Genomic DNA, 14,734 nt, shown 5'->3' with positions numbered 1-14,734 from the left:
AACTTACTAATGAGGTGTGGATAATTGCTTAGTACTGTTCATTTGGTTGAAATTTACTTGACAGAAACTAAACAGATTTAACAACATATAGACTCAATTGAGAGTTTGGAGTGAATTTTCAACATGTGCTACGTATACTTTAAAAATGAAATTTTATTAACTTGCTTTTAGTAGAAAAAAATGAGATGTAATGACATTCAGATGTATTTTTGAAGACTCTGTGACTCTTGGTCTTTTGCATATCGCAAAATATAAGATCTTTTTTTCACAGAGAACATATACACACAATACTTCTGTTTTCAGATGATGTCCATGATTTGCCAAGTAATTATCCCTCATTTTTAAGTGTTTCAGTTTGGGGAAAAAAGCCTGTTGTCTGAGACCACTATTTGTTGAATTGATAGAGACAGAGCTATGACAAAGCTACCTAGCCTGAAGTTCGCCTTCACATTGGTGAAGTTGTTTGTCCTCTTAATGATATGGATATGCATAAAACAAAACAGAAAAAATGTAATGTGAAGTAGATCACATATTTGCATTAGTAACAGTAAATTTCATATTTAAGCTGCACACTGATTTGGAGTGATTTAAAATCACTTTATATTAATATTATGTGATGTATATTTTTTAAATGGTGATGTATTTAGAATTAAGCTATCCATTACAATTGTATCACATAAAAATTTTGCAGAAAAAACGTTCACTCTAAAATATATAAATTGAGATATATTAAGCCAAACAAGCCAGGCCAGCCATAAGAAAAACAGGCTCACACAGAAGGTTATTATGGTGATGATGTTACACAGGGGATTTATCCCACACATTGTACATAAAAAGGATCAACTCACTTGGCAGATGATATGACAACTGAGTGCTGATCAGAATTGAGAATTTTTGCAAGATGAGCAGCAACTGAGTCCTCATAAGCAGATATCTGAAAACAGAGAAAGAAAGACTTCAATTTCTACGTTTCAGCATTTTAACACCTACTAGTGAGTTAAAACACCTCCAAAAATAGCAGGATTTCCATTTCAGATCTAATACAAGGAGAGGCAGCTGGCAATGCAGATTCGACCTGCATACTGTATTTTATGTACCAGATTTTTAATATTCAAAGTAACACTGCATCTGAGAACTTGATCCACAGCTCTTTTCCTCCTGTAGAGAAAACAGTAAGTTATTTCTAGGCTAAAACTAGTCCATGAGGCAGAATAAAATCTACCTTCTTTTTAGATTTATAACAACCTAAATTATTATAATCTAATATCTTTTATTTCTAAAACAAGCAAAGTTGCCCCGCAAACTAAGCTCCTTAACTAAGAATAAATCAAAAGTCTGCAGTTATAATCCTGAATTTTCTTTTTACTCTCAGATGGGATCTTACTCCCCAAATACCCCTACTGACAAAGGCTGCTGAATTGGTATAATGTTATCAAAACCAATCCTTTAGGAGGAAACCATTTAGGGCTTAGTCTTTACAAGATGTTTGGGAGAATGAATGTGTGCGCTGTCCGGCTTTTCTGGCACAGAAGAATTATAAACCCTGAAATATTCAGGCAAAGGTTTGGAATGGATCAACATGGAATGGAATTCACATCTTCATGCACTATATCGTGTCTTAAAATAGGCATGGATCCAGACCTCAGTTTTAAAAGAAAATTCTAACCAAATTCCACATCTAAAGCTAAAAATAAACACAGTTCTGAAATTTTCTGATGCCTTCCTTTAAGAATATCTTAAAATCCCTTAGTGTGTTTTTGCCCTTGATATGGAGCAGGTAGATATACCACTCTTTTTTATTCCTAAAACCCAGCCTTAGTCGTAGAACTCTGACAGTAAATCAGTTTTCATTTCAAGGGAAAAAACCATGTGTAACCATCTGATCTGTAAGAACGAACTACTGTTGTTCAAACATCAGTATAAGACTTCTGAAGCCAAATCAAATGAAAGAAGTCTCCTGAAACTGGAGAAAGAAAAAAAAAAAAAAGAATTGGATAGGTGCTTTTATTTACTTTTCAAACTGTGCTTTAATACATTACCTACTCTAAGGTTAATCACTCTTTTTCTGAAATATCGTAACTCAATAAACTATGCAAAAAACATTAAAATAGAGATTCAACAGGGTACTCAAAAGAAAACGGCTTTCTCCAACTCAGAGTAATGGCAGGTAACTATAGCCTACAGAACTCATTTTCCAAAACAGAGGTCTTGTATGAGCAGTTCCTTCCATTTTCAGGAGGGGCTAACCACAATTTCAAAGCCAGAACTAACTAGAACAAAATGTCTATTTTTTCCTTTACAAGATGAAGATACACTTGAAAATTTTAACTGTCTTGCAAAATAAAGGAAGATAAAGCCTTGGTCTGCATTGCTGACCCTGGAAACAGAGCTGTGTGCAAAGCAACCCCATTAAAATCCCAGCCAGTGCAGCCCCAGCCTTTTTGCATCTCTATATCTAGCAAGCTGTCACAGGTGATAGCCTCCTTGCCAATTAAAACAGCCTGAATTATTAAATTATTCAAGAACCTGCTGATTAATTATTGCTTCTCGAGTACTTTTGAGCTAAAGTTGATATGCATTAACTTTCTTAGGAATATATGATTTTCTCATTTTTAGTCAGACTTTTCATGCCAATTAATTTGATTAAAGCATCTCCCTCTCCCTCAAAATCGAAACCTCATCAGATAGTACAAGCACAAATCTAGTCTGAAAGACAGACTAAGCTTTTCTTTGAGGTCACTTATGATTTCGAGCTCCCTGAAAAAACAGAGAAAGTTGGGTGGCAACACCTGATCTAACTCACTTTTAGAAGCTGCAAAAAGCTTCTTTCTTTCAGAATACAACCCTTGCCTTCGAAATACTGTGTGTTTTCAATGCTTATTCCAAACTCAGGATAGCAAACATTTGCTTTTATATATATATCTATATAAAATATATATTTTCATATATTTATATATATAATTATAGTACACATAGTATTATTATATAATAACATAATACTATATCATTATATATAAAATAAGTATGTTGTTATATAAAACTAATTTTATGTGTTATATATAAAATACAGATTATTATTATAATATTATATAAGAATAAAATACAATGTTATATTCCTATATATAAACAATATATATTTTATATATGATATATAAACTAATATATAAGATATATATATATATATATATATATATATATATATATATATATAAAAAATATATTTTTCAGGAAGAATTTTTTCTGACCGTTCTGCTGAAGACTCCTTACCTTCATTCATTTTTGGCAAATAATACAGAACTGGAAACCCTAATTATTTAGAGATACATACCATGAACAGACATTAACTCAATTAAGTTAGCAGATCACCACACATGTTTATTTTTCACGCAAGTGCTTCAATTATAAATATTGTCATCCCAGAAGCTCAAATTTAAGTCTATGAAGCAACAAAACCAAAGGCAAAATTCACCTGGCATTCCTCCGACTCTTCTGCAGTCACTGGAAGAATAGAAGGCTTTGCTGGTAATTTCAGTTCATATGACATTATACTCCACCTAAAAGAAACATAACAGCTTTTAAGTTTCCAGATTATTAGTTTTATCTTTTCTCCAACATATCAACAAAAAGAAAATTCAGTGTCACACCGATTGTAAAAAAACCAACCAAACAAAGCATCTTAATTTTTAATTGTATGCTAACTGAATATGGGTGAAATAATTGAGACGGAAGATAATAATTAGCTTTATTGCTTAGATTTTTTGTTAGTGATTTGATGATGAGCCTTCTTTGTGAGCAAATCATGGGACATTCAATGCAGGCAACAAAGACTTTCTAGCAAAACATTCACAGTATAAAAGAATTCGTGCAAACTAATTGCCCAAGTCAAAGGAAATTATATGTGTTCCCAGAGAAAAAGCTCCAAGGTAACATTAGCTTTTCATCTCAACTAGGGGAGGGAGGCATGAGAACAAAGCAAATAGTGAAGTATCTTTATTGACATATATATATTTTCTCCCCTGGTAAAGGACAGTATTCTACAGCATAGATAGTATGAAACTGCTAATAGCAACATCCTTCAAAGCCTGCTGAAAAGAACAAGTAATCACTGCAGATGGCCTTGGGAGCAAATCTACAGAAATTAGAGCAAAAAATGACACTGAGCTCTTTTCAGTACAAAAGAAGACAAGCATGATTTAATCTACAAATCTTTCAGAATGCCCAGACCAATGATTATTTCTAAGGATCAGTAACAAGCATTTCTCTATATACTTTGCTGTAAATGATCAAGTAGTCTGCAGAAAAGCTTAAAATAAAAAAGACTTGTTTCTCTACTTCATTAAAAAACCCCTAAAATAAAATCCTCTTCGATCACATTCAAGGGTTTCTAACTAGAGCAAGAACAGAAACAGCTGTGAGACAAAGGAACGAAGTAAGAAATACTCCTCTCAAAAACAGTGTTACAACTTCATTGGAAGTTGTATGGAATGGCGTGACCACCACCTTCTGTGATTTTTTTTAAAATTGGGATTGCTCCTTTGCTTTATGGATGGAAACCACACAAAACAAGGAGTGGGAAGATCTCCTGTTTTTGACTGAGAAAATGCCTCCAACAAAAATATTAGTAGTGGATCAAGCCAAAGATCCACTTAGCCCAGCATCTTGTCCACAGCTGATGCCTCAGGAAATTATATGAAGGGTGAAAGCACATGATGAGAGTTCTCCCCACATCCAAGGACAGAGAGCTCAGGTGTCTCCTAAATAAAAATACCACGTTTAATGGTATCTGATAGTGTGCATGAAGTCCATAAAACTGCCCTAAATGGTTTTGAATTTATACACTTCCTTAATGCTTACAACTTCTTGTAAATAAGAGGCAGTTAGTTATGCAGCTTCATCAGTTATGCAATAAACTGTCTCCTTTGTTCACCTTTGGACAAAACGCTTCCTAAGATTCATCAACCACTCTCCCCTCTGACTCTTCAGTTAAAAAAGGATGTTGAAGAGCTGTCCCCGTTACTATCTCGGCTTCCCTCATGATTATGATCTGCACTCTAGAATCCAAACCCACTGAACATTAGGCCTCTAGGATGGATTTAGGCCATCAGAAACCCAAACAAATACAATTTGACTCTTATGGTAAATTCAGTACATGCACACTTAGGTTTACCTGTCTAACATTTTCGTGCTGGCTCGTTCTAGTTTCTCCAAAATCTGAGGAAGTTGTGTATCGTCATCACAGGATCCTCCCCAACCAAGAACACGAGCAAGGTCATTTCCAGTACCAAGGGGTAACACTCCTAACTGACACTGAAACACAACACAGGAGCAAAGCTACTATTGAAAACTAGAAAGAAAAAGTACAAAACTATTACAAATGCTTGTTATTTCCAGCAACAAATGTTAATTATACAGCTGATGTCTCAAGCTTGTAAATCAAATCGTGTAATCCTGATACAACTTGTCCTGTTTACGCCAGTGAAAATTTTAATTTAAGAGTAACTATTAAGTTTGGCCCATATCCACATATATGACAAAGAACCAAGTCAAGGAAAAGTAAGGGTACAAAATTTGGTCTAGTAAGTATAGTCAAGAAAAGTAAGTATACACACTTGCCTGTTTGTGCAAGCTGAGCTTATCAATTTCTGACAAGACCCAACCCACGCTTCCATCGCCGCCACACACAAGAATCCTGAAGTTGTCAAACTTCTGAAATAACCGCAAACTGCAGAGAAAACGCAGCCTGTTAGGGCCAGTTACATCCATTAGCAAGAGAGCAGTTATATTCATTAGCAACCGTTACATGAAAATATGGTGGATGGCACCTTCATGGTGGTACTTTTATTGTTCTGGGGTACGTGGATACCACCAATTATTTAATAAACCTATCTGCATCCCATCTTATTGCTGTATATTCCACTTATACTGACATTTCTGATAAATAACATGCTGAGTTTTACTTAAAAAAATTCCCTTGATATTGTTTTCAGGATTTTATTAATATTATTTTATTAATTTTATTAGTATTAAAAGAGTATTTCTAAGCTATGAAATTGCAGCTGCTGTAGGCTTCCCACTTCAGCCAGAAGGACAAGGCACCACGGGGAATTTTTCACAAGAGGAGGTTAAGACACGACGACAGGATGTGCTCCGCAATACGGGTGGGCTTTTGCCAATGCGTGACTAACCAAATGCAAGGACAGTTGGAGGCAATTATTGCACATAAGGTGATCACAACAATATAAGACAAATAATACTAGTATTTCATATTAAATCCTTAAAGCCATATCCTGCTTTCGCTTCCTACGGCTCTTCCTCCTGTTCTCTGACTTTTAACACCTACAGGATACAACACTTGGGCAGTACGGAAAAGGAGGACAAGAGAGACAGAACAAGCAGAAAGGTGACACACAGAGGAAAGGGGAATGAGATATGAAGAAACAGCCAAGAGGTAAAAACAACAGGGATTTAAACTTCAAAAAAAACCCCAAAAGAACTGGAACGTAGAAACTCTTAAAATAATAAAAATAAAGATGTTTATTTTTAATGCATGTTATTTTCCAGAATACGTATCATCTCAGAACTATTTATAAAAAGCAACACATTAAGATCACAAATTTTTGAAGCATTTATATTTTTCATAAAGAAAATAATGTCACTTATATATGATAAATAATGTCGCTTGTATATGATAGGCAGATACCTACTCAGAACAAAAGATGCAGATATTTAAGGAAAAAATGTTGATACCAGCACAATTTCTCCTACTCTGAGAAAAGACAGAAAACCCCCTAGAAATACACTATGTCAAAGAATGCAACTCTGCTTTTTAGATCAACTAGAAAAAAGAAGACATCAGCACGACCTGATAGAACAACTGATAAGGACCTCTCTTTGGAAACTGGGAAAAATATTTAAAAGCAACCAACCTGACCTACAATTACTGTGCAAAACCAAAGTGAGCCTCCTGAATCATGCTGCTGGTAGGTACAACTAGATGAAGCAAGAGAACTTGCAACAGATGGACAGACATCTTTTTTCAGACTGTCCTCTCTCAAAAATTGTCTCTCCAATTGAGATGAACCTTCTTTACTTTTATCCGTCACTATAATTACATGTACAAAATGTTAGCTGAAAGGGACTTTGATTAAATTCAGATTTAAATCAGGGTTATAATGAAAGGAATATTACAACTTGAAGAATTAATATGACATGTCCATAACACAGTACCAACTATAAAAATCCACATCTGTATTCCATTATATTTGTATTATTTGCCCACTGTTTGAACTGAATTTTTGTGCATTTGTTTAATCTACATTTTTATCATGCAAGCATAATTTTGCATCTTTAAGAGTACAAAAATCAGTGTTTCTAGTTTCTGTAACTGATATTAATAGGCCATTTAACCACAATGCTCCATCTGAGTGGAATTAAGTTAGGCAACAGAAAAATGTGCATGAATTTAATCTTTATGAATGTGCAAAGATGCTTGGGTTGTGGCCACCCCTATGCAGATTTCACCCCTATCCCTCCAACAATCAACCCTTAGATTTTGTAGAATGCCTGATGGTTTTAATTGTGTTCTTGCTCCAAGTTTTGAGATGCTAATTTTCTTAACATTTGCATATGTTGCCTAAACCATATTTTGAATGTAGTTTTCAGATGACAAAAGGTTTAGTGTACTCATCCATCACCCACTGCAGACTCCCCCACTGACATTTGTGTTCAGAATTCAAAAAGATACAAAGTACATTTAGACAATAGTTTTATTCCATAGCTATTCACAACAAAGTCACAGGACTATCTGAATTACACATATGAAATGGAAGAAAAGCAACTGTGCGTAAAGGCCCTGATTCAGGAAAGCATCTAAACATTTGTAATGGTTTTGAACCTTACCAGTTAACAGAAGTCAAAGCTATCCAAAAAGCCACAAAACACTTGGGCTGATAGGTTTTGGGTTTGAATTTTCAAGTGAGTTTTTCTAAAAAGAAAACGTTATCCTACAATCCCTTCACCCACCAGAATTCATCCTGAAATTCTGTCATCTCTTAGATTTTAATTAGGAAGTCACAGTAGATATTGGTGGTAGAATTATAGCAACGAGGGGACAACACAACACTATACTTTGCACTAAATTCCCTTGTGGAAAGGATTGCTCAAGATTTCCAAGGTCATTACCCTAAGTGAGGTCCTCCATTCATTAAATCGAACACCTGAGCTGGATTTAACGACTGTTTGAATCGACGAAGAAACTTTACTCCCTGATTGTCTCCACTCTTTGAGTTAACAAAAACTAAAAGAGGACTGGCACAGGATGGCGGGCATGTGGCTTTCCAGAAACCTGTGAACATAGTTAGAAAGAATGAAATAAATAAGACTTTCTAATATGAACAACACAAAAAGAAATTATGGGAAAGAGGAAGAAAGGGATGAAGGACAAAAGGAGTACATTTTATCATGCATAATGTAAATGCTAAACTGAATATTAGCCCTGCAAGGAAAACATAATTGCTCAAGATTTACCAGTTCATTTTTTTCTTTCCAGTATTTTCAGTGCCTAGATTTAGTAAAATCCTGAAGACAATAGCTTTATTGTTTTTCCACAGTGAAAAAGTTTATTAACCTTTTAGTATACTTCTCAAATCTCATCGTCACAGATTATCACGTAATTAAATATGTATTTCAGTTACAAGTGTTTGATTTTTAATCTGTTTTTTCTTTAACCTTACTGGGTTGAACTGGATCATCCATGTCTGTATGAGCTTTCTAAGAGTACTCACAGATTTTAACTGTGATTCACAGTACTCACAGATTTTAACTGTTAACTCTACTCAGTTGCTCCCAGGTGAGACTTTGCATGAGAACTTTTTTCTCAGACTGAAGTTATACTACTGATTATAATAGAATCACTGAACAACAGACCTTCAGCTGTGATCCAAAGCTTATTAAAGTCAATGCAGGTCTTAACTAATTACAGCAGGCTTTCTATAAGGCCCTTAGTAAGTCGTACTAATGGACACTGTTGTCACTAACATGACCAGCCCATGGAAGTAGTGGTTTCTCAGCAACACTTCAAAATCAGGTATCACAGGTACAGGTTTTGACATTTGTTTCAGGCAATATTAAAATGACTATGTTGTTTTCAATTACTAAAAAAATTACTAGAGCTACAAATAAAAAATTGGCATTAAAGGCTGCTAATTTAATTCCACATTATCATAACGTATAATTTAAAATAAGGTTTGATTAATTTATTTAAATGCCAAGAAAAATAACTTCACATATGGAACAATCTTCCTAGCATGAATAATAAACCGCAGCATGACGCTTTGGTCCAAGACACCACATAGCAAGTAAATAGAGTGAATGCATACAGCATAAAAAATCACTTTTATTAACTTCATACAAAAAACCTAATTATATTGTGTTAAAGTTGTTGGTCTACATTTGCCATCAACCCAAACTATAAAATTAAAGCAGTTAGATTTCATGATACCCCTTATTAAATCCACTCCCTGCCTTTAAGTGCAGTCTCCCAGTGCTCACGCGCCCTTATCCTGAGCCAACAAAGAGCACCTCCGAGTTTTGAACATTTGCTGGGTTTTTATCTGTGTGTTGCAGGATTCTTACACTGCTTATATTTAAAAGAAGTTTAGAGAAGCTATGGAAGCAATTCCTCTCTGGAGCCTGGTAAAGTAGTTGTTGGATCTGAGCTGTTCAGCTAGCTTACCTCTGCATAAAGCAAAGCTATCCAAAATTTGAGAACTCACAGAATGAGTGATGTATGCCAGGCAGGCATCAGCCCACTTCATCTGAGGACTCTGGTCATTCACTTGAAAAGTTTTCAAGGGTCGTAAATAAAACAGGAGAAAATTTCTAGTGGGGGAACTTTCAAAAAACTTTTTAAACCATGTCGGTTAAATAATCCTCTAAAAAGCTACACGGAAAATTATACTTTTCTCTAAATTTGAAGACTGCATTCACCTGCTCAGCAGAAGGTTTTTAGCCCTGTTTAGTCATACAGATCTCACTAGGCACTGCAAGTCCAGAGCTACCACTGCACACACTACAATACTACGTACCATCAGAGTCTATACTGTTTAGTGCTGTTGGAGGTATGATCGATACCTTACATTGGCCAAGTGGACATTTACGAGGATACAGATCTTTACAGGCAGTGTGAACCTACAAAAAAACCAAAAAATTATTTATTTCCCTACAGTGGAATTTTGGGGTGAAAGTATAACTGATACAGTATCTATATAACAAAAATGGACTAATATGTAACATTTAGGTGTAGAGGGACGAGAAGCGAGACTGGAAAAAAACCCATGAGTGTTCAACCACAAAGGCTTGTTACTCATTCCACAAAACGTAATCTTCAGCTACCCCTATAGCAGATATGAATCGTTCTTTCAAAGGAATCGCTTACCTCCATCCACGAGCAAGGGAGGACCAAGTTCCCAGCAGCCAGGATCTGTGCTGGGGGCAGCAGGCACACTGTGCGCATGCAAAGCAATACCTCTGTACGTGTCTGGTCCACCTGGCTCTTCTGGAAGACATATCTGCACTAAATCTAGCACACCTACCAAACCAGACCAACCCGCCAAAGGTGGGTCCCATAAACTATGTATTGTGGAGGTCTCTTCCATAGTTATTGGAAAAACAGGCACATGCAGAGGGTGCTGCAGTTCACCTAAATTTTGGATCACCTCTGGAGATGCCAATCATTTCCCACTGCCTGCACACAAGAGCCTCGGACACCTATATGCTGAAAGCTTCAACAATAAAAAACTGCTGACTTTTCACTTCTATACCCTAGCATATGAAACCCATCTTTTTAGGCAAGTTAAAAAAATTAAGAGAAAACTATATTTTGGGGAAACAGAATACCATGGTAAGAATTCAATCAGCAATCTACAGAGTGTCCTGAAAAAGAGAACTTCAAGATTTTGCAGTAATAAAAGTATTACTACATCAATATTAATAAATATTAATATTACTAATATTAATATTTATTACAGCAATATTATTACAGCAATATCTACAATAAAAGAGACAAGAAAGTAACATATGATTACCAGGCATATGGAACAGGCATCTGAACCTTCAGTTATCAGTTAGGAGAAGGCAGAGAAAACACATTGGGTGACAACACCTATTACAGAATAGCTGCATCTGTGGGCGTATTAAAAATTAACTGAAGCAAGTGGGACAGTCATGAGAAATTATGAATGTTAGAGAGACCTGAGTTTGCACAAGCTGCCTGCTCCTACTTAATCCAAAAGCACGGTTATGAAATGACAGAATAAAAATAATGGTGAGCAATAAAGCTGGCAAAATCCTAGACGCTTGGGTGTGGCTCATTGCACCTACCATAGCTTTACACCAAAGGCACTTCCAATCTTGCAGGCGTAAAACACTGCCACAAGTCTTGTCGCAGACTGCGCATTTGGCACTGACAGGCAGATTACCCTCTAACCACTGGTGAGGCATAGCTATCTGTGAAGAAGTAGTCATAGAAGTTAAATACTCAGAAATAGAAATTAGAGGCTTTTGTCTCTCAAATATGGGTGGATTTAGACTATTTCCCACAGCTCTACCCTTTCATCAAAGAAGCAGGTATGGCTGGCCAGGATAAGCGACACTGATGCTCTCAAGGCTACAGCTATGAATGTGGACTCTGGTGGTGTTTCACACGCTAGGCAGAAAATGTGAGAGCTGAAGAAGGGAGACACATCTCATTCAACTATTCATGACGCTATGGTAGCAACTAACCACAAAACAACGGGGCAGTTAAATCTAGAGACTCCATAATACAAATAAGTACCCATTCACTTAATGTTGACTACATGACACAAACCAATTAAAATAAGTAAAATTCAGAAGAATAGGCGGGACAGCAGAATACCTCTGTGGCTTTATGTACCCCCTCACCACGGCTGGTAAGTCACAGCTCTATAAAGGAGTCCCTAAATGCAGTGCAAAGCTTTACTCAGTGCACTCTCTGTCCCATTCATACCATGGGCAACTCAGGACACTCATAGGTGTGCAACTTAGTAATAACCTTCTAGGAAGAAGTTTCACGCCAGTGGCACATACATAGTTGTGTTTGGAAAAATAACCCCTCTACCACAATAAAGCTCTGAAAAGCTTTTGTCATTTCTTCTGCTAATTTTAAAATTCCTGCTTTCATCAGTAAAAAACCTCCCACACGTCAGTGAATTCCAAACAGACCTCCTGGGGAACAGCTATCGGTAAGGAGGACACAAAACAGATTGCCAAAACAGCATGGTAACAGTATAAAATACCACCTTTGCTTAAGAGCAGTAGGAACTTCTGGGAGCAATTCTCCAGCTTCAGTTTCTCTGAGCAAGTTTCTCTGCATGTGGCCTTTAAAATCTTGTAACACGGCTGCAATCCAGTGCCCACAGATACTAAACTTGTCTTGTGAGATAGGAATATAACCTTTGTTCTAAATACCACGTTAATCTTCGAAAAGTGTTCAGGAATATAGCCACCTACCATTAGCTGGCAATATTTCTATGCTTAGCCTTTTTTTTTTTTGTTCCCATAAAGAAGAAACATCTTTGGAAAATATTGTAAATATGAATAGTACTTACACCATCTTCATCTTCAATGATGTCTTTTCCAATTGAGGCTAATGTAGTCCATTTGCAGTTATTTGTTGCTCGGACAGCACATCTTTTATGTGCTTTAAACTTACACACTGGAAGGCACACATAAACACGGATACTGTGTTACTTGCTGCATTTCAGTGATACATATCTTTAAAAAAATTAAACACAGATATTCCATAAAACAGCCAAGGACATGTCACTTAGTGTGGCACAGATGACACAACCCAGCTAAAAGAAAATTCACTTCATAATCACTCCAGCTTTAACTCTCTAAACTGGGTTTAACTGCTTAGCTGTAGCCCATGTTAAGTGTGTCCTCAAATCCACATTGCTCCTCATTTTTTCAGGTGCAATGCAAGGTACTAAGGTACAAATACATCTTTAACTGGTTTTGCCTTTTCTATTCCTCCAGTGACACAACTCAGATACCTGGTTTAAATTTGCAAGAGGTGATGAGAGAGTGTTTCACAGAAGTATTTTGCTTCAGGAGCTCTGTTTCTTTGCTTAAAGGACCCCTTTTGGGCACCATACTATGCCCGTTTTCCCAGAAGCTGAGAAAGTGAAGGGTTAGGTGGTAATATATTTATGCAGGATACTGGTGGTTACAATATTTTCCAAGAGGATACAGTAAGTGAGGAAGAGCCTGACTTCTTACTGGATTATTTGTTAAAAATCTACTAATTGGAATACTCAGCACAAGTGTGTAGTACAGGCAGATATTTTGACAATCTAATAACTATCTGTATTTTGTTCAACTCAATTAATATGACTAGTTAATGATATCATATTGGATCAAACAGACTGATGCACCCAACTGTGGGTATTTCTGTTACTGGAAGTGCATGACATCATTGTATTTAGAGTGCATTATAGAAATTATTTTGGCAAAGACCATTAAAGGTTTATGAGAACTAGCCAGCAGACCAGAATTAGTAGTCTCTCTTCAAACAAGTATTTGACAGGAAACTGTCAAAAGCTTTGGCCCATTGCTTGTCCACCATTAAAAAACATTAAGCCATGGTACAAAAGGTCCTGTGAATCATAAATTTCTCATTTTAATTCCACTGATCCATTGCCAGATCAATTTAAAAAGTGAATTGAGAATATGTAAGCAACATCTGAGTTTGAGAGCAATCCTCACTGTTCTGGGAGACGCGTGAAAGTATGTGCTTAGCTGAAAGAAAGAGAAGGAAACAGAAAAAGGAGTTTTGTTGCTTTTACAGTTACAACTCCCCAGGTCATTTCAAAAAGGAGCATTCATAGACCCAAAGTGTGCAAATATCCCATATTCCTCAACTAACAGGGTAGGCTCGCATTTTCAAAACAGCTCAGCATCATACTGTGTGTGTTTGCCAACCTAAGCTGGTTCCAAGTGTCTAAAGAAGTCAGCTCTCACAGAAGCACAGAAATAAAGGCTGCATTTTCCAGTGATGGGCCTCGAGCAGTTTTGCTACTTGAATGTTTTGGAGAAGATATGCCACTGAATTCAGCTTCCTACTCATAAATGATATGCATTTGTCTTTGCCACACAGATCAAAATACAACAAATCAGGGATGAGGGGCAACAGGAAATTCCAAATTACGAAGCATAACAAAGTAAGGGAATTTTCAAATCCTGTTGAGCTATGATTCAACTAGATCTCAGGACCCTGTACTCAACCTCTGCTCTCTCAAAAAGGCAAGGACAAACTCACACCCAGGATCTGAAGAGCTGCAGCAAGCCACACCATGGATGACAAGTGACAGCTAATGTTTGCTTTGTGGGTACAGTATATAACTTACCAAATCTCAGATCATACTTTCTGTAGGTCATCCCCCCACAACCCCAATATCATCAAACAACAGTTCATGCTACTCTGAGCATTAAGCATTACCAAAAATAATGACCTTAAGGCACAGATGTAACTTTTAAGCAAAATGCATAGCAGTACAGAAGAGATGGGTATAGAAAGGAAAATTTTAAATCAATTCTCAACCTGAGTTACCACTACCCCCTAATTTCTTTTGTCTCACATGACACTGCATCCCGTTCATGAATCAGTCTCATATCTGAAATCTTTTGGAAACTTGCAGACATAATGCTAGACATC

General features: G+C 36.4%; 1 protein-coding gene across 10 annotated transcripts in view; it reads right to left on the bottom strand.

Annotated features, from left to right (window-relative positions):
* The window catches only part of DGKH (diacylglycerol kinase eta), a 176,572-nt gene that overhangs the window by 45,704 nt on the left and 116,134 nt on the right, over positions 1-14,734 (bottom strand). For all 10 annotated transcript variants that reach the window (XM_072850137.1, XM_072850147.1, XM_072850139.1 and 7 more), the window contains 8 exons: positions 12,627-12,733; positions 11,380-11,505; positions 10,086-10,188; positions 8,182-8,344; positions 5,614-5,722; positions 5,168-5,307; positions 3,470-3,554; positions 849-934 (listed from right to left, as the gene is read on the bottom strand). In XM_072850137.1, coding sequence (XP_072706238.1) covers positions 849-934; positions 3,470-3,554; positions 5,168-5,307; positions 5,614-5,722; positions 8,182-8,344; positions 10,086-10,188; positions 11,380-11,505; positions 12,627-12,733 — 919 coding nt within the window. The remainder of the gene's footprint in view (positions 1-848; positions 935-3,469; positions 3,555-5,167; positions 5,308-5,613; positions 5,723-8,181; positions 8,345-10,085; positions 10,189-11,379; positions 11,506-12,626; positions 12,734-14,734) is intronic.

This window comes from Ciconia boyciana, chromosome 1, assembly GCF_034638445.1.
Source record: "Ciconia boyciana chromosome 1, ASM3463844v1, whole genome shotgun sequence".
Taxonomy (NCBI): domain Eukaryota; kingdom Metazoa; phylum Chordata; class Aves; order Ciconiiformes; family Ciconiidae; genus Ciconia; species Ciconia boyciana.
This window is presented reverse-complemented; position numbering and strand designations above follow the sequence as displayed.